Genomic DNA, 25988 nt, shown 5'->3' with positions numbered 1-25988 from the left:
AACGTGGAGACACGTCCCTTCACCATCTGCCCTGTCGCTGCCCACACTCGCAGGGCGGTTCCCGAGGCCCTGTGTTATTTCAGTCCACACTCGGCATCCTCCGAAGTGATTCGCTGAAGCAAAACGAGCAGATTGAGGAGTTTGTCAAGAGTCGAGTGTGGCTTTGGGATAACCGGCAAGGCTATTTCTGTGAGCGCCCCGGGAGAGGAGCCCTTCTGTGTTTAAATGGTCCCTGTTAGAGGGTCATAAACCTGGAGAGTCAGCACCGGCCCCTGTGAAACTGGGCTCCCTGCAGGCCTGCTGGGTGAGGGTCTCTGAGAAGTGACTCTTGAGGAGCCTCTGCCTCAGGTGAGGGCAAGAAGTGAGGACCATTCCTAAAAATATTTCTTATGAGTTTAGAAATAGAAACCATACTTTCTGGTTTGGGTGGCACAAGACACTGTACTCTGGGGGCAGGGAGGGGAGACTGTGGGCTGCACATAAGCCGGGGTGTAGTGATGTCGGGGGGGGACTCCCTGTGATGTAGTCAGTACCAGAGCAGCCCCGGAAGCTGTCCCAGGGGCCGGCCACAGGGAGGCCGGGTAGCTCCAGGGGGGCCGGGTAGCTCCAGGGGGCCCGGGTAACTCCAGAGGGGCCCGGGTAACTCCAGGAGGGCCCAGGTAGCTCCAGGGGGGCCGGGTAACTCCAGGGGTGCCGGGTAGCTCCAGGGGGCCCGGGTAGCTCCAGGGGTGCCGGGTAGCTCCAGGGGGCCCGGGTAACTCCTGGGGGGCCAGGTAACTCCTGGGGGGCCGGGTAGCTCCAGGGGGGCCGGGTAGCTCCGGGGGGGCCGGGTAACTCCTGGGGGCCCGGGTAACTCCTGAGGGGCCGGGTAACTCCAGGGTGGCCAGATAGCTCAGGAGGGCCTGGGTAACTCAGGAGGGCCCAGAGCACACGCTCCTTCTGACCCTCACTCCCCGTTCATGCTTTCCGCACAGGCAGTATTAATATGCTACCTTTTAAGGTTAATGTATTCATTAGCTCAACTAATATTTATTGAGTGCTTATCTAATATACAAGATAAGGCCAGGAGTGCTGAAAGCAGAAAGTTAAAGCTGACAGCAAATAGACAAATTTACACAAAATAATTCCGAGAGCCTACAAAAATACGAAACAGTAAGCAAATGGGACCTAGCTAAATGTAAACACTTTTGCATAGTTTTTGTTTCCTTTAAGGAAACCATAAAATGAAAAGACAGCCTATGGAATTAGAGAAGGTATTTGCAGATGACACTGACAAATGATTAATGTCCAAAGTATATAAATAGCTCATACAGCTTAATACCAAAAAACCAAACAGCCCAATCAGAAAATGGGCAGAAGACCTATGCATTTCTCCAAAGACACACAGAGGCCAGCAGGCACATGGAAAGATGTCCAACATTGCCAATTAGAGGAAAGCAGATCAAAACTAAACTATGCAAGACACACGGTTTTTTAGTTAAAAAACTAAAAGCAGAACTGCTGTATGACCGAGGAGTCCCGAGTCCTGAGTGTACATGCAGAGAAAGCCACGGGTCAAAAAGATAAAGCATGCCAGTGTGCACGACAGCGCTGCTTACAATGGCAGAAACACCAAACAACCGGAGTGTGCATCAGCAGATAAACGAATGAATGAACACACGATGAAACGCCACTTGGCCCTGAAGAGGAATGAGACGGTGCCGTGTGCAGAAACACGGGTGGACCTAGAGATTGTCACACTAAGTAAAGTAAGTCAGACAGAAATCAAGTATCATACGGTATTGCTGACATGTGGGATCTAAAAAACAGATGCAAATGGACTTGCTTACAAATAAGAAATAGACAGACATAGAAAACAAACTGATGGTTGCCAAAGGGCGCAGTGGGGGTGGGGAGAGGGACCAACAGATGCACCCACTGTGTGTAGCACAGATGAGCAGCAGAGGCCTCTCGTGAGCCCAGAGAGCGATACTCAGCGTCTTGCAATAGCCTGTAGTAGAAGAAAATCTGAGAAAGTGTGTGTGTGTGAGTGTGTGTATGTGTGTATGTGAGTGTGTGTGAGTGTGTGTATGTGTCTGTGTATGTGTGAGTGTGTGTGTGTATGTGTGTGTGTGTGTATGTAAGTGTGTGTGTATGTGTGTGTATGTGAGTGTGTGTGGGGGTATATGTGTGAGTGTGTGTGTGTGTATGTGTGTGTGAGTGTGTATGTGAGTGTGTGTGTGGGGGTGTATGTGTGAGTGTGTGTGTGTACGTGTGTGTATGTGTGTGTGAGTGTGCGTGTGTGTATGTGTGTGAGTGTGCGTATATGTGTGTGTAAGTGTGTGTGTGTACGTGTGTGTGAGAGTGTGTGTGAGTGTGTGTGTATATATGTGTATGTGTGTGTATGTGTATGTGTGTGTGTATATGTGTGTGTATGTGAGTGTGTGTGTGTGTGTGGGTGTACGTGTGTGTGAGTGTGCATGTGTGTGTATGTGAGTGTGTGAGTGTGTGTATATGTGTGTGTATGCGTGAGTGTGTGTATGTGTGAGTGTGTGTGTATGTATGTGTGAGTGTGTGTGTGGGTGTGGGTCTGTGTGTGTGTGTATGTGTGTGTGTATGTGTGTGTGTGTATGTGTGAGTGTGTGTGTGTGTATGTGAGTGTGTGTGTACCACTTTGCTGTGAGCCTGAAACTAACACATTGTCAGCTAAGTATACGTCAGTTTCAAAAATGGTTTATAATATGACTATGTTTAAGATTGAGGCAAAAACTGTATTCACACTGGGGGGGCCTCGCTGTCTCCCCAGACCTTGACTCTACAGTGTGGGGGCGAAGGCAAGGAGCCTGCCTGTAAGAGAAGTCAGCGAGGGAGGCGGCCTCCACTCGTCGCCAAACGCTCGCAAGCAGAGCCGGCTCTTGTGAGTGTGCAGCCTGGATCCGTACCACACTCTGCAGTCTAGAAACCACAGTCCAGGCACATGTATTAACGCAGTCCAGGGTTAGTGGTTTGTAACACCCATGGAGGCAATGATGAGCCAGTGGAAAGCAAATCCAGTCTTCTTCACTCTAGCTCTTGGTGTCTCCAGTACAGCACTCCAGGGAACCTGTGCTCGAGGAGGAAATGCGCAGAGAACACAGGAGTAAATCATCGTGTGCGCCTCCCAAGATGCACAGTAGACGGCAGGTCAGACTTGCAGGGTTCGCAGGGTGTCAGCTAAGGTTCAGTGAACACGGAGTGGTGAGACAAGACTGTAAACAGCAGCAGGGTGAGGAACTCTGAAGAATGCCTGAGCCGACTTGGAGGATTCAGATAGAGTTTCCAGAAAGGACGATCCCAGAAATGTACATGAAAAACTCAGTGAATGAGTTAGATAGCTGATTAGACGTAGCCGAACGGAAAATTGGTAAACTGAAGGTATTACATTTCAAAGATACCCAGAGACACAGAGGGATGAAAGGGGAGAGAGGGTTAGAGACACAGAAGGTGGAGGCGTTGCTGGACACTTCCCGTGGGAATTCCTAAGGCCAGAAGCCACTGAAAGGTCACAGGAAGGAGGCGGCATCTTGATGCCGCTCAGTCCTCGAGGGGCCACACCTGGGGGCAGCGCCCAGAGGCGCAGGCCCAGACTCAGACGGTGGCTGCGAGGGAGGGGAGAGCGCCCGGGAGGCCAGGAGGGCGTCGCCCCCAGGACAGGCCACTGATGCGGACGGGCTCTGGGGCTTAGCCTTGCCCCCCGAGGCGGCTGCATGCCTTGCTGTGTCATGGCCCTGACTCCCAAATTTCCTCCAGTAACCACGTTGGTGTTTCGTTGCTTGTTTGATAAAGTTGCCGTAGAATCAAAGAGCCCTCGTCTGATCTTAACCTGACAGCCCACAGGGTCTGGCGCCCCATCCAGGGGACGTATCAGAGGGAGCTCAGCCGCCTGGGCGGGTCAGCCCACCCAGTGAGCTCTGTCCTTCCACAGCCTGACGTGCAGCTGGAGCGTGAGGAGCAGAGCAAAGACACTCACCCCTTCCTCCTTTCCCCGGCTTCAGGCTGGGCCTGCCTGTGCGGGAGTCCCCATGCCCTGGGGCTGCCGGACGCTGCGCACCCACACGCTGGCTCACGGCTGCTGCCTTCCCTCCCGCGCGTCTGGTGCAGGACCCGTGCTCACAGGTCCTCGGGGACTCGTAGGGTCAGGTGCCGCAGGGAGAACCAGCCTCTGTCCACCCCAGGCCGCCTCCAGCAGGTGGTCTGGGAATGGCTTCCACCCTCCCAAGAGCAGCATCTTCCTGATGCTGCGTTCAGTCGTTTAAATGACAAGTCGTCACTTCTTTACCTTTAATCTAAATGTTAAGGCTCTGTGAACCTGGGTCATCAGGGTTGGGGCTGGATGGCTCCCTGCTCCGGGCCATGGTGCGCCTGCAGAGGCATCCTGGGGTCCCCGGGCTGAGGCAGATGGGGCTGAAGGCTGCCCGTGGAGGAGCCCATCACCCTATCCAGTAGAAGGAGCAGGTTGGCGCCACAGGCACACACACACACACAAAGGGAAACAGAGCTCTTGAGGGGCTTCCCGCGTGGCTCAGTTGGTAAATAGTCCACCTGCAATGCGGGAGGCCTGGGTCTGATGCCTGGGAAGCTCCCCTGGAGAAGGAAAGGCAGCCTGCTCCAGTATTCTGGCCTGGAGAGCTCCACGAACTGTGTAGTCCACGGGGTTGCAAAGAGTCGGCCGCGACTGAGCGACTTTGACTCTGGCTTCAGTGCTGGGTTGGCCCAGCCCTCTGCAGGAGTATTGCACGCAGTGTCCGTTCTCCATGTCCATTGGTCCACGTGCGTGATCATTTTGAGGATGACGCTGTCTGCTTCTGCCCGGGGCAGGTCGGAAGGGGCTCCTGCTCCGACCCTCGCCTCCCCGGGGCAGCTGTGTTCGGTGCGCTGTGCCTCCTGCCTGGACGCCCCCATCCCTCCAGGCCTCGGCTGTGTGACTGTTTGGCCCTGCAGCCCTGACCCGGGGCCCTGCGGGGTGCAAGGCAGGCACGTCCTGCCCCCTTGTTTGGTTGTGTCTGTCAAGCAAGGAAGGCAGGTTACAGAGCTGCGTTCAGAGTAAGATGCCTTTTTGCTTAAACCTTGGGATGCTCTAAAAACGGCCTGGAGTGTGAGGACCTAAAGGCCGGTGTGGTAGTTACTTCTGAGCAGTGAGGTCACAGTGGTGTTTTGCTCTTTTGCTTGTAGGTATTGTCCTTTTGTGTGGTTAGAAGTTACTTAAATAACCACTCTCTGGGCCGCAGGGAGGAGGGGCTAGCGCATCGACCGGGCTGTAGTTACAGACTCTCAGTCCGCCGCTCTTGCCAAGGTCTCTCCCGAATGAAAGGCCGTTCCCTAGCGGGTGGGCGCGAGCTTCCGGTTTGCAGTCAGAGGGAGCATGAGGGTCAGTGACTTGAGAGGGTCCTTCTGTTCGTTCCGAGAGATGCAAATTGCTCGGAAAATAGAGCTTTGTGTGATGGGAGTGACTAGACCCAGAAGGGCCTCCACAGTCTTCTGAGGGAGAAGCTGTGTGGGGTTAGGGTGTGACGGGGGAGAGGAAGTCTGTGGTTTGAGGGGAAAGACGTCATTTTCTCAGATGTTTTTAATGAAAACCAAGCTGTTGACTAGAAAACACCAACTGACACTATGAGGCTGTACAAACAGCACCTTCTTTGCTTGCATTTCTCTCTCTAACTTCTCAAGTTAAAGCTTAAAATATTTTTGACATAAATGCAGGTCTCAGGTCCAAAGTGGGTGTACCCCTACGGTCCCGGGAGCTCTGAGGGGACCCTCCTCCCATAGTCCTGGGGCCCTGATGGGGACCCCTCCCCCTGTAGTCCTGGGGCTGTCTGGTCCAGGGCAGGCCTGCAGCTCAGAGCATCCCCCCAGCACCTGTCTCCATCCTCCCTGAGCCCCCGAGTCTGAGGGTGGGGGGCTTCTCTCTGAGCTCCCAGATGCCCTGCTGACCACCGTGTCCAGGCCCTGGCCAGGCCGGGGCCCTGCAGGAGAGACCATGGGTGGACCCCGTCCACTCCTCTGGGGGGTCAGTCCGTCCCTGCGGGCCTGCAGGCCGGGCTGTCTGGGAGTCAGGTTAATGGGACCCCCTGGGTTCCCCCAGGGCCCCCAGGCTGCTGCCCCCTCGCCCCCAGGGGTCTCCCCAACACCCTCCTTCCCTCAGGGCCTTTCTGAAGCTTCTGGGATCTGGTGGCTTCAGTTGCTTCAGGAAGTGTGGCCTAAAAGGACCATCCAGGTGTGACTTGTTGGTTTGGACGCATGATTTCCCTGGGGGGTGTGGGGGCCCTGTGTGGGGTGTGAGCCGGGTGGTGAACCCCACGTGAGCAGGGGCTTCCAGGCGGGAAGACAGTCCGGGAGGGGAGAGGAGCTGCCCGGGCCATGGGCCCTGCCCACAGTCTCATGCAGATGTGAGTGGCGGCTGGAGGGGTGCGGCTGACTGTCCACGTCCTCATGTGGATGGAGCGGCTTTCTCTCCGGAAGCCAGCCCGCCCTGTGCTCTGGCCGTGACCCCCGGCCGAGGGAACCTGAGCTTCTGGAGAGGGTCTGGGAGCCTCAAACAGAAGCCATCTTAATGCACACTCGCAGGCACCGAAGGCCATGCTGCCTGGCAATTTTAAAGGAGTTTAAAACCGTTTAGAGGAAGTGTAAGAGGGACTCCAAAGAAGCTAGAAGGGGTTTCTGCTGCCTCTGGGAGCTGAGCGGGATCATGCCCGGGGTGGGCGGGCCTCCCAGCACTGGGGCGGCCTGCGTGGGCTGAGACCACGGCCCGTAGCACTGGCCCTGTGGCTGCCATCACCTCGGTCCTTGACTCTTCTCCTGTGGATGCTTGGATACGGTGTTTGGCTTAATGAATTTCACTCCAGGTTTTAGGGGATGTTTAATCAATGTGTGATTATCAGCCAGACGCTGAGCTGTTCAGTCTGGTCGGTGCCTTTTCTGGAGACCTGGCCCTGCCTGCCTGGCTTCCGGCTCTCGCTGCTCTGTTGGGCGGTCCCGAGCCCCCTCCTGGGCCCCTGGGCTCCATGTGGGCTGCCCTGGGGCTCATCTGTGGCTCACAAGAGGCTCCCCTCTATTCCGTGGCCTCCGCCACGCCCCTGCCCCAGACCTGGGAAACGGGTGCCCGTGTTTGGACACAGGACAGCACGAAAGGGGAAAAGTGGGTTCTTTTTTGAGGCTGGCTCTGGTGGGGGTGGGGCAGTGCCAGCCTGGCGCAGTGTTGAGGGGTGGGGGGTGGGGAATGACTGTTGGCAGAGGGAGGTGGTTGCTCCTCTGGGCTCAGGGAAAGGGGAATGGGCTTTTGAACTTCTCCCTATAATTAGCAAGGAGGGCACTCTGGCCTTCCTCAGGGCTGCTGCTATTAAACCCTCATCATACAGTGGTGGTTCAGGCCCGCTCATCTCTGGGCTGCAGGCTCCCTTTATCTGGAGAAGCCGGCGACCGTGCCTCTACGACCCATGTGCAGAGATGCCTGGGCAAGGGTGCCAACCGGGGGGCTGGGGCTGTGTGGCCCTCTGGGTCCCCCAGAAAGGAGAGACAGTCTGACCCTGCTCCCCACCATCCACAGCTGCCTTTATTTTGGAAAAATGCTTCCAACTCTGTCCCCATGAAGAGACACTGTGGGCTTCCCCTTGACCAAGAGGGAGTGGCCTAGACTCACCCCTGAGGACTGACACCCCAGGACTGATGACACCCCAGCTCCAGTCCCCCTAGGACTGGGGGCATGGCTCACAGGGTCTAACACTGTCCCTCTGTCTCCGTCTAGCCCTTTCTATGGAGAGGACTTCTACTGCGAGATTCCGCGGAGCTTCCGTCACCTGTCCTTTTACATTTTTGATCGAGATGTTTTCCGGAGGGATTCCATCATAGGTAGGTCCCGACCAACCAAGCAGGTGTATTCTTCATTTTCTCTGCCTCTTCTGAATGGGGACTTGTTCTGGAGGAACTGAGGCATCTCTTGGACACCCCATCTGAGCCAGCGAACTGTACCAGCGTCTCGCCTGACCTTGCTGGCTGTCCCAGGCTAGCCATCAGCGGGTGCGGGGCAATGCCCCACGAGCTCATGGAAACATATGGGAGCCGTCCATCAGGGCTAGAGTGGGGCCCCTGGACCTGCCCCCAAATGACTCCCAAAGGCTTCTCCAACCACCCCAGCCCCTTCCTATCCCTAATACCCAGCACCCACCTATGGGGGAGGCTGTTCTCAAGGTGTTGGGTACTCTCAGAGGGGTTGAGGTACTCTCAGAGTTGTTGGGATGCTCTTATGGGTGTTGGGGTACTCTCAGAGGTGTTGGGGTGCTCTCAGGGGTGTTGAGTGCTCTCAGGGGTGTTGGGTGCTCTCAGCAATGTTGGGTGCTCTCAGGGGTGTTGAGTGCTGCCAGGGGTGAGTGCTCTCAGGGGTGTTGGGTGCTCTCAGGGGTGTTGAGTGCTCTCAGGGGTGTTGGGTGCTCTCAGCAATGTTGGGTGCTCTCAGGGGTGTTGAGTGCTCTCAGGGGTGAGTGCTCTCAGGGGTGTTGAGTGCTCTCAGGGGTGTTGAGTGTTCTCAGGGGTGTTGGGTGCTCTCAGGGGTGTTGGGTGCTCTCAGGGGTGTTGGAGGTACTTTCTAGGTGTTGGGTGCTCTCAGGGATGTTGGGTGCTCTCAGGGGTGTTGAGTGCTCTCAGGGGTGAGTGTTCTCAGGGGTGTTGAGTGCTCTCAGGGGTGTTGAGTGTTCTCAGGGGTGTTGAGTGTTCTCAGGGGTGAGTGTTCTCAGGGGTGTTGGGTGCTCTCAGGGGTGTTGGAGGTACTTTCTAGGTGTTGGGTGCTCTCAGGGATGTTGGGTGCTCTCAGGGGTGTTGAGTGCTCTCAGGGGTGAGTGTTCTCAGGGGTGTTGAGTGCTCTCAGGGGTGTTGAGTGTTCTCAGGGGTGTTGAGTGTTCTCAGGGGTGAGTGTTCTCAGGGGTGTTGGGTGCTCTCAGGGGTGTTGGGGACTCTCAGAGATGTTGGGTGCTCTCAGAGGTTTTGGGGTGCTCTCAGGGGTGTTGGGTGCTCTCAGGGGTGGGTGCTCTCAGGGGTGTTGAGTACTCTCAGGGGTGAGTGCTCTCAGAGGTGTTGGGGTGCTCTCAGGGTTGTTGAGTGCTCTCAGGGGTGAGTGCTCTCAGGGGTGTTGAGTGCTCTCAGGGGTGTGGGGTGCTCTCAGGGGTGTTGGGTGCTCTCAGGGGTGTTGAGTGCTCTCAGGGGTGAGTGCTCTCAGGGGTGTTGAGTGCTCTCAGGGGTGTGGGGTGCTCTCAGGGGTGGGTGCTCTCAGGGGTGTTGAGTACTCTCAGGGGTGAGTGCTCTCAGAGGTGTTGGGGTGCTCTCAGGGGTGTTGGGTGCTCTCAGGGGTGTTGAGTGTTCTCAGGGGTGTTGGGGACTCTCAGAGATGTTCAGGGGCTCTCGGAGGTGTCAGGGTCCCAGATGCACCAGCATCCTGGAGAGAGCAAGGCCCACCTTAAATGCGGAGCAGCCCAGAGCTGCCCATTTGGTGGCTGCGCCTTTGCCCCAGGAAAGCCCCATCAGTTCCCTTGGCCCCAGAATTAGACCCAAGCCCCCACAACATGGGCTCAGCTGTAGCCTCGGGATCCAGCTGATGGTTGGTGGCCTGGCTGCTCCTGGCAGGCGTAGTCTCAGTGCTTGCTCTGGGGCAGAGCAGTTGGCTCTGACAGCCCCTGACCCTGCAGTCTCCCGCCCACTCCTGGGGCGCCCGGCTAGCTCCACTTACCACCCACATGTGGCCGGTCCAGGGTGTTTGTGTCCAGGCCAGTGGCCCTCAGCTAAGGTCTGAAGGCAGCGCTGGCGCTGAGGCCCTTTAAGGACGCGTCTAGCAGAGTTCCCAGCACATGGGTCAGAGCTCCTCACACTTGTCTAGGTGCAGACGCTGGTTACTGGGTCTGGCCAGCAAGTCGCATTCTTGGAAACTGCTGAGTTTGAAGTAAAGGTCACCAGGGTTTGTTTGACAAGTGCGTGGCCTGGATCACACGGGAACTCAGGCAATTCTTAGCTTGACTTCTTTAAGATGGAGCTCTGGTTGGGCTGCCAGCAGGACCTTTAACTCTCGATCCGGAAGGTTTTCGATGTCGGGAGGCGGGGGGCACTTTCATGCCGCTCACCCTATAGGCCTGGCCACCGTTGCCCTCAGGATGGTGCCCAAAAGAACCCTTAGCAGCTGTCAAGCCCTGGTGGTTCCTCCTTGAGGCCAGACATGGGCTCCAGCCTCTACTGAGAGGTGCCTTTGTCTGGTGCCTCCTGGCCTGGAGCCCCCCTCAGGCCCTTCCCCGGTGCCCACGTGGCCACCACCGTTGGCCAAGACCCTGCTCAGCAAAGGGCTGCCCCTCGGCGCCGGCTGCGTCCACTGCCACTGTGGGAGCAGCTCTTTTGTGTCCGCCAGCCCTCACTTCCCGTGGCCTGGGGCTCCCTGTGCGGTGCCGGGGTGTCTCTGTCCAGCTGCTGCTGGACACACCAGGGTTTGTTCAAGGAGGAAGGGAACAGCGCGGTGGGTTTGGAATGTGATGTGTTACCTGAGGGAGCAAAATGCCAGGCTGAATGAAGCACAAGCTGGAATCAAGTTTACTGGGAGAAATATCAATAACCTCAGGTATGCAGATAACACCACCCTTATTCCAGAAAGCAAAGAGGAACCAGAGTGCCTCTTAATGAAAGTGAAAGAGGAGAGTGAAAAAGCTGGCCTAAAATTCAGCAAATTCAAAAAACGAAGATCCTGGCATCGGGTTCCATCACTTCATGGGAAATAGATGGGCAGACTTTGACAGTGACAGTGTCAGACTTTATTTTCTGGGCTCCAAAATCACCGCAGACAGTGACTGCAGCCATGAAATTAAAAGACGCTTACTCCTTGGAAGAAAAGTTATGACCAACCTATACAGCATATTAAAAAGCAGAGACATTACTTTGCCAACAAAGTCCCATCTAGTCAAAGCTATGGATTTTCCTGTGGTCATGTATGGGTGTGAGAGTTGGACCATAAAGAAGGTTGCACACCAGAGAATTGATACTTTTGAACTGTGGTGTTGGAGAAGACTCTTGAGAGTCCCTTGGACTGCAAGGAGATCCAACCAGTCCATCTGAAAGGAAATCAGTCCAGAATATTCATTGGAGGGACTGATACTGAAGCAGAAACTCCAATACTTTGGTCACCTGATCTGAAGAACTGACTCAGTGGGAAAGACCCTGATGCTGGGAAAGGATGAAGGCAGGAGGGGAAAGGAACAACAGAGGATGAGATGGTTGGATGGCATCACCAACTTGATGGACATGAGCTTGAGCAAGCTCCGGGAGATGGTGAAGGACAGGGAAGCCTGGCCTGCTGCCGTCCATGGGGTCACAGAGTCAGACATGACTGAGCAAGTTGAACAACAAAGATGTTTATTAATCATTCTGTTTAAGGCACCTGCTATTTTTAAAGATAACTAGCAAAATCGTGGTTTAGCAGTTCCTGGTGGCTTTAAAATTAGGATGTGTCAGGGTGCGACCAGATTTAGAGTTTTCAAAATCTTTCTCACAACCATAAAAATAAGAGGCTGTCTGATCTCCAGGGGTAATTTAAAGTTATGACTAGCAATTATGTTGTTACCGGGATGAGAAACCACAGTCTAGGGTATAAATTTGTGTCACAGAAACGAGCACAGTGTCAGCGGCTTCTCGCGTCTGCCATGTGATCTGAGGGCACGGCGCCTGGTTCTGCCTGTGCAGCCCCGTGTGGCCCCCCCGCGGGCCGGGTCCCAGGTGCCCCAGGGAGGGTGCAGAGATGCTCGTGTGAGCATGGTGGAGGTCATGCCGGGTCAGGGCGGCTGGCTCTGGGAGGGTGGCTGGTGGGGCCCCTCCCACCGGCTCCCACCTTTGTCGGGGGGAGGGCCGTCCTGCAGCTTCTCTGTGAAAGGCAGGGGTTTGCTGTGAGAGCCTGGCCCCCTGGTCCGTAGGCCAGCTTGTTGAGCTGTAGAGTGCACTGTGCCCGGCGCAGGGAAGGCCGCTTCTGCCCACTCATCACCAGATGGGGGTGGGGTTGTGTCCAGTGTTTTGTGACTGTGAACAAAGCTGCCCTAAATTTTGTTGTCTAGGTCTTTGCTGACAAATGGTTTTATTTCCCTTAGAAAGTGCCTAGGAGTGAGAGTGCTGGGGCATTCTGTAGGCTTTAGAAGACGGCAGAATTTGCCATCCCAAATAGGCCACTTTGGCATGAGGAATTGTTTGAGCTGAAGGCAGTTGAGAAGAAGCAGACACATGGAAATCTCTCTGCCTTGCAACCCGGAACAAGTCCAGACCCCGATCAGCCTGGAGGTGCCCCCCGAGGCGCCCACGTAGCGAGCCCTCTGAGCCTCTAGTCCCCCTGAAACTCGGACTCCCTGCAGCTCCTCCTTCGTGTCATCACTCCTCTGAAAACCCCTGGCTGTTTCAGGTGGGGATGCTCCGAGCTGCTGCCGCCTCCTGGAGCTACTCATCACCAGGCTTCCCCTCACATATCTGAGATGCATGCTAATAAACCTGTCTGGTTTCCCTCATTTTCTTTCTTTCGTTGCAGAGGCCAGAGAACCTGCAAGAGCAGAAGGTGGACGCTTTTTCTCCCCGCGGTGTGCCTTTGTCTCGGCAGAAACTGGCGCCGCTCCCCTCCTGCCCCGTTTCGACTCTGCTCCAGCGCCTGTGTCAGCTTCTTTTATTCTCAGCTCATTTTCATTCTAGCACACGGGCAGTATCTTACTGTAGTTTTTCCCGCTTTTTCATAATGAAGAGTTATTTGGGCATCTTCTCGTGTGCTTGTTTGCCCTCCGTCTCTGCTTTGGTGACTTGTTGAATCCTCTGCGCTTTCAGTCAGGCTCTCTTGTTGAGATTTCCAGGTCTAAGCTGTGCTCTGGTGCGGACCCTTTTCTGGACTTGCGCTTGCAGGCATTCCCCTCTCGCTTCTGACTTGTCTTCCCATTTTCTAACTAGTGTCTTCTGGAGAGCAAAAGGTTTAACTTTTATAAACTCCAATTTATAAAGACCTTTTTATAGTTTGTATTTTTGGTGTCATATCTAAGAATTCTTTTCCTACTCCAGGGTTGTGAAGATCTTCTCTTTTTTTCTTCTAGAAAGTTTTTGGTTTTAGTTCTTATATTTAGATCTCTTTTAAGTATACTTTACATATAGCAAGACTTGTTTTTCTCCTTATAGATGTCCAGTTGAAGTTCCTTAGCGTCTTTTGAGACTCGATTGACTTTACACGCATGGGTCTAGCTGTGGCTTCTGTGTTCTGTTCCCCTGATGTGCACTCCTTTCCTCACGCCAACGTCACACTGTCTCAATTCCTTTATCTTCACAGTAAGTCTTAAATCAGTCCTGTGAGCTCATCAGCTCTGTCCTTTTCCAAACTTGTTTTGCTATTTTAGGTGTTTTGAATTGTTATTTACATTTTTGATCCACTTCTCAATTTCCAAAATAATTGAGATTACATTGATCTGTAGATTAATTTGGGGAGAATTAACACTTTAAGAAAATTGAGTCTCAGACCCTCCAGCATGGTATGTCTCTCCACATCCTCGGGTCTTTAATTTCTTTCATCGGGGTTTTGTGATGTGTTCTCAGCATACATATCTTGCATGCACACACACACTTATGTGTGGGGAGTGTGTGTGCGTGCGCGTGTGTACCTGTGTGTACATGTGTGTGCACGCATGCGTGTACGTGTGTGCGTGTGTGCACGCATGCATGTATGCGTGCGTGTGTGTGTTTATATATACATCTGTCCCTCTGCTCACGGTTTTGGCGCTGTAGACAGGTTTCCCACGCAGCGCGCCACAGGCTCAAGCCATGAGGCCGCCGTTCTATGGGTGTGTCGTGTCTTTTCAGTTTCGCGTTCCACTGTCATCGCTTCTGTGCACAGATATGCTTGGTTCCTACGTGCTGACTTTGTGTCTGTGGTTTTGCTGAACACAGCCGCTCTGCTAGCTTTTCCTGTAGATTCCGTAAGTAGAGGCTTCTTTCTTCCCTTCAAGTCTGCAGGCCGCTTTTCTCTCTCTGCCTCCGTGCGCCTGCTCGACACCAGGGGAACAGGAGTGCGAGAGTGTCTCTGCCCCCGCCGGTCTTGGGACGCGTCCAGCTGCCCCTCCTCAGCTGCCGTCCTGAAGGTGCCGCCCTTGGCTGCCCACCTTCCTGCGCCCTCTGCGCCGTACCTGTCCGCTTGCCACATGCCCCTTCTTGAACTACCTGACGTGCTTCTCTCTTCAGAACAGACCCCAGCAGGCATAGTGCCACCAGAAGAAGTAACACACAGGGGCCTTAGTGGTGGAAAGGCCGTTGCGCCTTTCCTCCTCGTGGGTCCTGAGTCTGTCCCCCTGAGGGGGTGAGGCCCAGGGGATACAGTGACCTGATGTCAGCCAGATCAATCAGGGAAGCTATGCATTATGACACATTGGGCACGTTTAAGTGGTTTGCAGGTCAGTGCTCCCCAGGACAGCCTGTGGAAGCACTGCCTCTGACATGGAGAGAGTGCACGCCCATATGTTCTTGACGTGGTCAGCCTCTAGAAGGACAGGCTGGCAGCCGGTGACAGAGGTGACCGCAAGGTGGAGCCTGTGTCGCAGGGGAGAGACAAGCTTCTTCTTGGCTCTATTTTATATCCTTTTGGATGTTTCAGATTTTATTTTGTGTTTCTATATTACCCACTTAAATCTGAATGAAGCACTTCCAAAAATAAAGAGTAGTACTGATGTGTAAGTCGTAGAAGTAATTTGAGTATTAAATATGTGACTCCTCCCTACTCCAGTAAAAAAAACCATGAAAACACTGTGGTTACTTAAAATCTCCAACTTCAAATGTAGCCCTCCTACCCAGCTGAACTAATCGTGGAATCTGAACATTTCTCTATCCCTTTTCAATGAAATGTGTTGCCCAATTCAGTTCCAAGAAATGTTTGTTTCTTGTGGCTTCATGCCTGCAAGACTCAAAGTCATATTCCCATCGGGGAGAAGGGTAGAGTTTTGTAGGAGCCAAGCAGAGACGTAGCAGTCTTCTCCTGGGGGCTCTGCCTGCTGACAGGAGTCAGAGGTGGGGGAGCTCACATCAGGCCCTGGCGAGATGCACCCCCAAACCAGGCGAGGTGGGAGGGGCGGAGCCTGGGGCGGGCTGCTGATGCTGACTGGAGGAAGGCCCCCCTGGCTGTGACTTGCGTCCTCGGCTCTCCTGCGGCCTGCCCTCTGCGGCAGCCTCTGCTGCTGTGTGCCTGTGCCCTCTGCCCCCTCGCTGGGATGGGCTCCTCATCTGACTCTGAGTGCCGTGGCCTCAGTGCCCTGTGAGGCCTGTGGTGGGCAGGATCCGGCTCGCGTGGCCAGAGCTGAGCCAGCGAGGTCAACGTGAGCAGGGATCAGTGCTGACCCTCGGAGCCAGGTGTGCTGCGTCCACGGTGCAAGTGGACAGAGGGCTGGCCTTGAGCCACCGCGTGTGATGGTGGGAGGTGAGCGGAGGTCCATGGTGGACGTGCTGACGTGCTGCGGGGACAGCGGGCAAGGGGACGGAGGTGAGGCAGGGGACGGTGCCGCAGCCCCCGGCTCTCGGGACGGCGTGTCCCTGTTTCATTTCTGGCTTCCTGCCTGTGCCCGGCAGGGGCATCTGTCGATGTCTGGAGTCCAGAGTGTGAAAACTGCGGGGCAGAGACTTTGTCTCACCTACCTGGGTGCTCTGAGTGCCCTTGCAAAACTAGACAGAAGATAGACTAGCAAGAAGAAGCAAGCATTTTTGATTCCTCTTAGAGCACATGTGGTGGGGAGACTCCTCAGCGATGAGGAGGAGCTGGTGACGTGGGCTAGCAGCACACCCTAGGGAAGGGACAGCGGGTTTCGGAGGAGGGTCGAGACAAAGGAGGGCTGCGGGTGCAGAGTGTGCGGGACCCTCTGGGGCTGACGCCTCCTCTCTGCTCTGGCTCTGTTACCGCCTCCTGTATTGTGGGTGCATTCCTGAGCCCCCAAGCCCAGCAGCAGGGCGTCCTTCTCCGCAAACCTCCCCCCTCCTGTCAGATGGGACCAGGCCCCATCGAGGCCACCTACAGCTCCCAGGGGAGCCAGAGAGCAGGGCGCATCGTGGGAGAGCCTGGTGGGACGGTGTCTGGGAGAAGCACGAGGCAGAAAGACGGGAAGGCAAGGCACCTGACGAGGCAGGAGGCCCGAAGCCTCGCAGGACAGGCCGCCTGTTCAGGGACCGGGCCGCATCAGCGACCTGCCGCCTGCCCCCAGACAGCTGCTGGACGAAGCAAGGGGACAGCAGGTTTGGGGACCGCGAGGCAGGCCTCCCTGTGAGGCCACCAGTGCTCCTGTCTCATGAGAGCCGGCACGCATCTTCGCGGAAGCCCGAGATGGGGCCCTCCTCCTCGGAGAGGAGGACTGTGTGTCCTGGGTGAGGGCAGGGCTGGCCCGCCAGCTCCAGGCTCTTCAATAGTGCTGTCTTTAGTGACGAGACTGGTCCTGAGTTAGGCTGTGTGTCCTGAGCTCCAAAAGGAAGCAACTGAATTTTTAAAACGTTTAATTTTATGTTGTCCTTTACTGTTCCTGTTTCCGTATGTGATTTACCGCGTATTTAGGACATGTGCACACACACGTGTACAGGGTGCTCACGTGGCCAGGCTCCCCCCTCCCCTGCTGGACAGTGTGGTCCCTGTGTTCGAGGCCACGGAGTGTGGGGAGGTGGGCAGCCTGGTGCCCTCTGTCACTCCAAGCTGTGGGCACGCGTCTGATAACTGCCCCTGTGCTTTCCTGGAAAGAAAAAGGTGACTGAACAATGCATGATGGTTGTAGACAAATATTTAAATACTGCGATCCTGGACCAGGTAGTACACGTCACACACGCATGTTTATGTGTGTGTTTTCCTGACATTCTGACTCCTCAGTACCAAGCCTGTGTCAGGAACGTAAAGCTGTTGAGAGTGGGCATCCTCAAACTTTGGGACCCTAGGAGTTTCCTGCAGACTTTGTGGAAATGCAGATTCCAGGAGGAATTCCTCTGGAGATTCCTCCACCCCGGAGGCTGCTTTCTCTTCTGGAACAAGCCCGGGAACTTGCATTAGAAAGCCCTGCAGCTGTTTGGATGCAGGGGGCCCATGATCACACGTCGAGAGACACTGGTTCGTAGACCCAGGCAGGTGGTAACCGGCTCATTCCGCAGGCCTGACGGGAACACATGTGTACACACTGTGAACTGACTGTGCATGCTCCCATGAGCTAGGTGTGCACACGCGTGAGTTCTAAGCTGCAGCTCATTCAAGCACACACACACTAGGTGTGCACACGCGTGAGTTTAAGCTGCAGCTCATTCAAGCACACACACACTAGGTGTGCACACGTGTGAGTTCTAAGCTGCAGCTCATTCAAGCACACACACACTAGGTGTGCACACGCGTGAGTTCTAAGCTGCAGCTATTTCAAGCACACACACTAGGTGTGCACACACGTGAGTTCTAAGCTGCAGCTCATTCAAGCACACACACACTAGGTGTGCACACACGTGAGTTCTAAGCTGCAGCTCATTCAAGCACACACACACTAGGTGTGCACACGTGTGAGTTCTCAGCCATGGCTCATGCGAGCTCACACATTTCCGGGGTACCTGCGGCAAAGTCCTCAGTAGACACCACCCACCACGTGCCACAGCATGGATGTTGGGGCAGGAGGGGCTGTGACATGGCTGCCTTGAGTTCCTGCCCCCTCACCCCATCCCACACCCCACCGCGGGCCCGGGCAGCACCCCTGGCAGAGCTGCCCCCCGATCTGTCAGATTTCTCCCAGGTGCCCTGAGCCACAGTCTGGGCGACATGGGAGGAGGAGCCCGCCCAGCCCCAGGCTGTGGACGCCATGGCAGTGATGGGGTGTGTCCAGGTGGACGTGGCACTTCCGAGACAAAATGTGGCCTCTGTGACCTTACCGCATTGTCCGTCTCCCAGTGCTTCATCCTGGGTTTCGGTCTGAGACGACTGACACTGATGGTGGAGATGCTGCTGGCCGGGCAGTCGGGTGGGCAGGTCGGCCCCTCATGACTGGTCTCCTCTGCATGGGTCTTCCAGGAAAGGTGGCCATCCAGAAGGAAGACCTGCAGAAGTACCACAACAGGGACACGTGGTTCCAGCTGCAGCATGTGGACGCTGACTCCGAAGTGCAGGTGAGGCTCAGGGAGCCCACGGGCCCAGGTGCCTCGGGGCGGCGGAGGCCTGACTGTGGCCTGACTGTGGCAGCATTCTGATCTTCAGCGGGAAGGGCAGCAGACTGTCCCCGGGTGTGTCCTCCCGGGCAGCTCATTTTGTTTATTCCATCGGTTGCTGTCAGACTTAGTTGTGCAGCTTAAAAATGTAAAATGCAAAAGAACGTGACAGGTGATGGAAGATAAAAGAGAGTAAGGTGAGAAAACCTAAGGCTGTGGGCCTCTGTCTACTGGAGGTGCCCACGTGTGTCCTGGCTCCCTGCCCCAAGAAGGACCGAAGGGGTGATGAAGGGCCTGTGGCCTGAGCATCCCCAGGGCCCACCCGGTGCCCCAGCCATATGTTAACTGGGAGTGCCACCTTGACCAGGCCCGGGGCTTCCCCCCAGCAGGGCCGCTGCCTGGGCCCAGGGTCCAGGAGACGCTTGTTGCGGGGCCTGCTTGCATCTTCTCTTCCCTGGTGACCCTGCCTGTGCTCCTGGTCAGCCTGTCCCCAAGCCCAGGCCGCGCCTGGTTCCAAGACCAGAGCCTCTGCCAGCAGCGTGGTAGCCCCAGTCTGCACTGAGCTTGGCCTGCACTGAGCTCAGCGGAGCGTGGCCCTGGTGCTCTGGGCCTTGGCTTCCTCCCCATCACACGAGGTTTTATGAGCAGCAGGGTTATGGACCGAATCCTCTGGGGGCCCCAGGAGGCCTTCCTGGGGGTCAAACAGCAGGATCACAGACCGAATCCTCTGGGGGCCCCAGGAGGCCTTCCCGGGCTCCTGGCCCAGTGTCCACATGCCTCCTCGTGGACCCGGGGCCTCCACTGAGCTTGGAGCTGTGTGCCGGGGCTCAGGATTTCTGCTGTGGACGCCTCGTGACCACTGGGGCCATGCCCAGACTGTGACAGGGAGATGGCACATGGGTGCGTTGAGATGCCCAGGATGTGGTGAGGGTGCTCACGCTTGGTCGACTCTGACCGAGGCCCCACGTGCTGCGGGAGGCAGCGGGGCCTGTGATCACTCAGAGTGAGGGGCGGTGACGAGTCCCGACTGGCGCTGACGCTGCAGGACGACAGCGGCCGCCGCTGCTCGGTGGCCGGGAGGCCCCTCCTCGGGAGGCCGTCAGACGCGTGTGCTTTACGCCCGTCCCCTCTGCCTCCGCCCTCACTTTCCCGTCACTGCTGTTCCCGAGAGACTCCGCCTGCAGCCTCAGCTGACCCGCTGCTCAGCCCCCAGATTTAGACGCCGCGCTGGTGGCAAGCGCAGGGCTCCCTTGCTCTTGCCTTTTTGAAAAAGCTTAGCTTTTAGTTCTGAAGTCGTTATCGAGTCATAGGAAGTCACAGGAAAGGCTTCCCAGGGCGTGCTGGTTAGCCTGTTCACACTCAGACGCATGGGGTCTGGGCCCTGTCCCTCCCCGGACCCCGCCTGCCGACAGCCGTGCACCTGGGCAGGGCCCCCGACACCACCCAGGCCCCGCCAGGCCCCGGTGTGCCTGCGTGTGCCCTTGTGGGCTGATGCGAGCGCTCGTGGCCCCTCTGGGGCTCTCAGCCACGCTGTTGGAACCACAGCTGCTTTCCTGGAGCCAGCAGCAATGCCTCGCTTTCATTTCTGGTTTTAGTAATGTGTGTCCTCTTTCTCCTTTTTAGCATGGTTAGAAGTTTACCAATTTTACTGTTTTTTTTAAAATAGCTTGGGTTTATGTATTTTCTCTATTGATTTCCTGTTTTTGGTTTCATTGATTTCTGCTTTGATTCAAGGTATTTGTTTTCTTCTGGCACTTTAGGCTTAATTTCTCTTTTGCTAGCTTCCTAAGGTGGAAGCTTAGATTACTGATGTTTAGCCCTTCCATCTTTTCCAATATCTGGACTCACTGCCTTGAATTTCCCTCTAAATGTCGCTTTGGCTGCATCTCATAGATCTTGATGCTTTATTTCATGCCAACTTAGGAAAAGAAACAAATTCAAAGTTTTTATCCCTGAAACTTCTGCCTTGGCCCCCTTGTTATTTGGGAATGTGTTGTTTAATCTCCGTATATTTTGTTATTTTTAGCTTTCTGCCTGTCACTGAGCTCTAGTTCAGTTTCCAGCATGGTCTGAGAGTGGCTGCGATGCTTTCTAGACCTGCTGACGTGTATTTGAAGCCAGGCTGGTCTGTCCCAGTGGATGTTCCGTGTGACCGGGTCTGTGATGCTCTTCAGTCATTATCCCCCTTAAATAAGACAGGGAAGTCTATGAAGTCAGCATTTTCAGCGCTCTGCCCCGAGTCTCTCTTCTCTCAGACCAGTGTAATGCAAGAGTGAGACCTTGGCAGTCTCACTACATCTTGCCTGGGCTCACAGCTAATGAGCAAGGTTCAGCTGACCCTCCTGTGGGAAGGGGACCACCCCAGCCCTCAGCCTGGCAGGGGTTCTGGAGCCACCTCCCTGGAGAGGTCAGGGCATGGCTCCCTCTGGGGTCAGAGCAAGCCCAGGGGACACTTACGTGTGCAGCCAAGCAGCCAATGGCCTTTGTGTCCGTGGGAGGTTTCGGAAAGGAACTTGGAGACAGTGACCCAGTGCCGCTCCGTTCTGAGGAAAGTCAGTCCAGTTTAACGTCACACTCACTCACAGAAGCACCCGCACCGTGCTCCTCCTGTTGCACTTTTGGAGGCTGGTCTTCCCCGCTCTGTTTGCAGCCCTGATAATGCCCTGGCTGTGTCCACCTGTCCGTCCTGCCCACTTGCTGTCCTCAGCCAGGGGCCCTTTGCACACACAGCCCCAGCCCAGCTGTGGTCCTCCAGCCCTGCCCCCTCCTCCCAGAGCATCCATGAGCACTGACTTCCTTCCTGAAGAGCAGGGCTGAGGCTCCCGGCCTCCGACCAGCCTCATGGCGGACACAGAGACACCAAGTGTGCCCGAGGCCCCCAGCGTGCAGTGAGCTTATCCCAAGCAGCAGCCGGACATGCTGCAGACAGTGCCTTCAGGGCCTTGTCCTTTTCTTTCTTTTGACGCAGCACTTGCATTAACATCCTGCCCAACGTGAAACAGGAGGGCTGAAGACATAAACCCTGGGATCTGAGCTGGGCAGGGAGACGGGCCGTGGGTGCCACGCAGGGTCAGGTGTCACCAGTCCTTGATGGGAGCCCGTGAGCCCCCGCTGCTCATGGCCCCCGTGACCCCTTGTCCTTGTGCCTTCCAGGGCAAGGTCCACCTGGAGCTGAGGCTGAGTGAGGTCATCACCGATTCAGGCGCCATCTGCCACAAACTGGCCACGCGGTAAGACCCGGGACGGCCCCACCGCCGGTCTGCTTGGCCCTGAACCTGACCCCAGGCAGTGGGCAGGTCATGATTTGTAAACAGATGAGTCAGGATTCCCAGAAGCGGGGCTTCCCCAGAGATGGTCTGAATATCCTCGTGAGGCACATGCTCACCCTGGAGGCGGCATGTTTGGTTTTTGCAAGTAACCAGTCACTCAGGGTGACGGTTACCAGAGGTTGGGGTCACGCCCCTGGCTTTATGCTCAAGGAAATGGTGAGTTGGGGTTTGACCTCTGACCTCAACCCCCAAATCAGCTGCTTCTACCCATAATGCTTGGTGAGTGTGCATGTGTGCACCACTTTGTGTGCAGGTGTGTAAGAATGAGTGTGCACACCTGTGTGATGGTGTGCATGCAAGTGTGGAGTGAGTGTGCACTTGTCAGTGTGTGCTTCCGGGTGTGTCTGTACAAGTGTGAAGGAGTGTGCCCCTGTGGGTCTGTGCCTCCATGTCTGTAGGGGTGAGTGTGCATGTGTATGTACAAGTGTGCAGGAATGAGTGTGCCCCTGTGGGTGTGTACCTGCAGGTCTGCAGGGGTGAGTGTGCTCCTGTGGGTGTGTGCCTGCAGGTCTGCTAGGGTGAGTATGCACCTGTGGGTGTGTCGGCAGGGGTGAGTGTGCCCCTGTGGGTGTGTGGCTGCAGGTGTGCAGGGGTGAGTGTGCACCTGTGAGTGTGGCTGCAGGTGTGCAGGGGTGAGTGTGCACCTGTGAGTGTGGCTGCAGGTGTGCAGGGGTGAGTGTGCACCTGTGTGAGTGTGGCTGCAGGTGTGCAGGGGTGAGTGTGCACCTGTGTGAGTGTGGCTGCAGGTGTGTGCACCTGTGTGAGTGTGGCTGCAGGTGTGCAGGGGTGAGTGTGCACCTGTGTGAGTGTATCTGCAGGTGTGCAGGGGTGAGTGTGCGCCTGTGTAAGTGTATCTGCAGGTGTGCAGGGGTGAGTGGGCCCCTGTGTGAGTGTGGCTGCAGGTGTGCAGGGGTGAGTGTGCACCTGTGTGAGTGTGGCTGCAGGTGTGTGCACCTGTGTGAGTGTGGCTGCAGGTGTGCAGGGGTGAGTGTGCACCTGTGTGAGTGTATCTGCAGGTGTGCAGGGGTGAGTGTGCGCCTGTGTGAGTGTATCTGCAGGTGTGCAGGGGTGAGTGGGCCCCTGTGTGAGTGTGGCTGCAGGTGTGCAGGGGTGAGTGTGCACCTGTGTGAGTGTGGCTGCAGGTGTGCAGGGGTGAGTGTGCGCCTGTGTGAGTGTATCTGCAGGTGTGCAGGGGTGAGTGTGCGCCTGTGTGAGTGTATCTGCAGGTGTGCAGGGGTGAGTGTGCACCTGTGTGAGTGTGGCTGCAGGTGTGCAGGGGTGAGTGTGCACCTGTGTGAGTGTGGCTGCAGGTGTGCAGGGGTGAGTGTGCACCTGTGTGAGTGTATCTGCAGGTGTGCAGGGGTGAGTGTGCGCCTGTGTGAGTGTATCTGCAGGTGTGCAGGGGTGAGTGTGCGCCTGTGTGAGTGTATCTGCAGGTGTGCAGGGGTGAGTGGGCCCCTGTGTGAGTGTGGCTGCAGGTGTGCAGGGGTGAGTGTGCACCTGTGTGAGTGTGGCTGCAGGTGTGCAGGGGTGAGTGTGCACCTGTGTGAGTGTATCTGCAGGTGTGCAGGGGTGAGTGTGCGCCTGTGTGAGTGAATCTGCAGGTGTGCAGGGGTGAGTGTGCACCTGTGTGAGTGTGGCTGCAGGTGTGCAGGGGTGAGTGTGCACCTGTGTGAGTGTGGCTGCAGGTGTGCAGGGGTGAGTGTGCACCTGTGTATCTGCAGGTGTGCAGGGTGAGTGTGCACCTGTGTGAGTGTGGCTGCAGGTGTGCAGGAGTGAATGTGCACTGTTTCTGTGAGTTCAGCTTGGGTTGTGCCTTTCCCACTGAGACGGGCTCTGGGCAGACGGCTCTGAACAGGCTCGAGCGCCAGGTTGTGCAGCTGGTGCAGCGACGTCCCTGGGAGGAGGCTGATGAGCCCAGAATGGGTCTCCTGTGTGCATCCTGGGAGGCAGCATGTCGGGTTTCCTTTTCTCTGAGATGTTTGGGTGGCTGCAGTCATGCTGTCCCCTTGCCGCTCGGAGCCTTCCGAGTGCTGGTCGGTGAGGAGGGGCGGTGCCAGCCAGCAGGTGGCTGTCTGGCAGGCGGCTGGCCCCACGTCCAGACACACCTCTGAGACGCCAGGTGCATGAGGAGCTGCTCCCCGACTAAGCTGCTGCTAGGACACCGTTGTCCCTGAGGCTCCAGAGTGAGCCCAGCCTCCTGCCTTCTTCCTGATTCACAACTGGATGTGATCAGAATCCTTTAGCCTTGAACTTGGGCCTTTGGCACAGTGTGGGGCAAGTGAGTCCCTCCTCCTGCTTCCAGCCCCAGGGCCGCAGCTTCCCGCCCCCCGACTGAGGACCTCCTCCCACCCGGCGGGTCACCCTGTGTGTTCCTCCCGGGGAGATCCACCCACTGTCCCACTGTGGCTGCTGGGCTACCAAGCCCCTGGGCCTCTCAGGGTGTCACCTTCACACAAACCCCTCTCCAGGCCTCTCGGGGTGTCAGCCCCTCACACAAGCCCATCCCAAGGCCTTTTGTGGTGTCACCCTCACAGAAGCCCCATCCCCAGGCCTCTCGGGGTGTCAGCCCCTCACACAAGCCCCCTCCTTGGGTCCCTCGGGGTGTCTGCCCCTCCCTGGGCCCCTCACAGGAGCCCTTGGCTAGCTCACGGCTTCATGCCCGTCCCTGGAAATGTGCCCAAGATTCTTGTTTACTGAGAAGTTAGTTCACAGAGGGAGGAGCATGACCCCAGACCAGATCTGTAGCAGGGAGAGAAGGGCGACATTCCAGAAAGAAGGGTGGAAGGGAAAGACATTCGCTGACGTTACTGAAGCCCACCCCGTCCAGTGGGCACAGAAACGGAGAGAGGGTCGCCCACTCGCAGAGCGGGAGCAGCGGAGCTCTGCCTGGAGAGAGGAGGTCCCGTGAAGGGCCAGGACCGCCAGGCCCCTTGAGGGGCCGAAGCCAACCAGGTACCCGTCTGCAGGCGTGAACGGGACCTCGGTCTCCCCAAAGCAGGAAGGCGGGACACTCAGACCCTCGGCGTCTGAGTGGGGTTAGGGCTCTGCTTCCAGCCAGGATGGGACAGTGGGACACGTGCCCTCTCTCACCTCAAAAACCAAAGAAGAGCTGACGCCGTCTGCAGCCGCCATGCGGACGGGGTTGGCCCCCACGGGAGGAAGCAGACGACGTCACCGCAGGCCCACTTTCGTCCCGGACGTGCGTTGGTGACAGCCAGCGAGCTCCCCCAGCGGAGCCCAGGGCGAGTGAGGAGAGACGGAGCCAGGGCATCTTCTGTGGGCGGCACACTCGGCGACACTCCCTGGACCTGCACGAATGGGCAGGGTGGAGCCCCACAGGGCCGGGTGAGCAAGAGGGCTGAGGGCAAAGGGGCCGCAGAGCTGGGGGCTGTTCGAGTCTCCCCCAGCCCAGCGGAGAGCACGCGCTCACTCGGACACCCAGCAGACCAGACTGTCCCCAGACGAGGCCACCAGCACCTCCCGGACAGAGCTGCGGAGCAGTCTCTTCAGGCAAGAGACCACAGCCTCTGACGGCACAGAGGGGCCCAGAACCCGGGCACCGACAATGTGAGGCTCACAGCACCCAGCCAGGAGTTCAAGCAGGAGCAAGGCCTGTCCAGCAACAGACCAGGGTGCCAGTCCAAGAGCTGGTGGACCACGGTCCAGACCCAAAGGGAGCCAGGAGCCAGGGCCGCTGATGGAGCAAAGCCTGAGATGGGGTTTCCCTGCCTGAGGCGCACGTTGGAAGCAGCACACAGGCCAGGGCTGCAGCCCCTGCAGTGCTGGGCCCTCAGGCCCCCGAGAGCACAGACCCAGTCCCGCCTCCTGCCTGACCGGGCTGCGCAGACCTCCCTCGAGCTCCTGGGGTCGGAAGGCAGGGGCTTCGCTCTGGAAACTCTGCACTGCCGACAGAGGACGTCACCTGCCGTATCATAAACAGAGGGTGATGCGCCTCCAAGCCAGCAGCCACTGCAGCCGCCCCCAGCAGCGCCTTCCTCCAACGGTCTCAGGGTGGACAGCCCAGGACTCTGGCCTCAAAGAGCGGAGATGCCCATCAGAGGAATGATCTCAGTGAGCCCAGACTCCTGCCCGTATCTTCCCATGTGTGGAAAAGCACTAGATTCCTCAACCCGAGGCGCCTGGGTCTAATCAACCAACCCGAGGCGCCTGGGTCTGATCAACCAACCCGAGGCGCCTGGGTCTGATCAACCAACCCGAGGCGCCTGGGTCTGATCAACCAACCCGAGGCGCCTGGGTCTGATCAACCAACCCGAGGCGCCTGGGTCTAATTAATCAACCCGAGGCGCCTGGGTCTGATCAACCAACCCGAGGCGCCTGGGTCTGATCAACCAACCCGAGGTGCCTGGGTCTAGTTAATCAACCCGAGGTGCCTGGGTCTGATCAACCAACCCGAGGCGCCTGGGTCTGATCAACCAACCCGAGGCGCCTGGGTCTGATCAACCAACCCGAGGCGCC

The 25988-nt window shown here is 56.8% G+C and overlaps 1 protein-coding gene across 3 annotated transcripts in view; it reads left to right on the top strand.

Annotated features, from left to right (window-relative positions):
* The window catches only part of RASA3 (RAS p21 protein activator 3), an 84598-nt gene that overhangs the window by 34490 nt on the left and 24120 nt on the right, over positions 1 to 25988 (top strand). For all 3 annotated transcript variants that reach the window (XM_052649928.1, XM_052649927.1, XM_052649926.1), the window contains exons 3-5: positions 7760 to 7863; positions 18047 to 18141; positions 21334 to 21410. In XM_052649928.1, coding sequence (XP_052505888.1) covers positions 7760 to 7863; positions 18047 to 18141; positions 21334 to 21410 — 276 coding nt within the window. The remainder of the gene's footprint in view (positions 1 to 7759; positions 7864 to 18046; positions 18142 to 21333; positions 21411 to 25988) is intronic.

This window comes from Budorcas taxicolor, chromosome 12, assembly GCF_023091745.1.
Source record: "Budorcas taxicolor isolate Tak-1 chromosome 12, Takin1.1, whole genome shotgun sequence".
Taxonomy (NCBI): Eukaryota; Metazoa; Chordata; class Mammalia; order Artiodactyla; family Bovidae; genus Budorcas; species Budorcas taxicolor.
The sequence above is the reverse complement of the archived record's forward strand: the minus strand, read 5'-3'. Positions and strand labels throughout refer to the sequence as shown.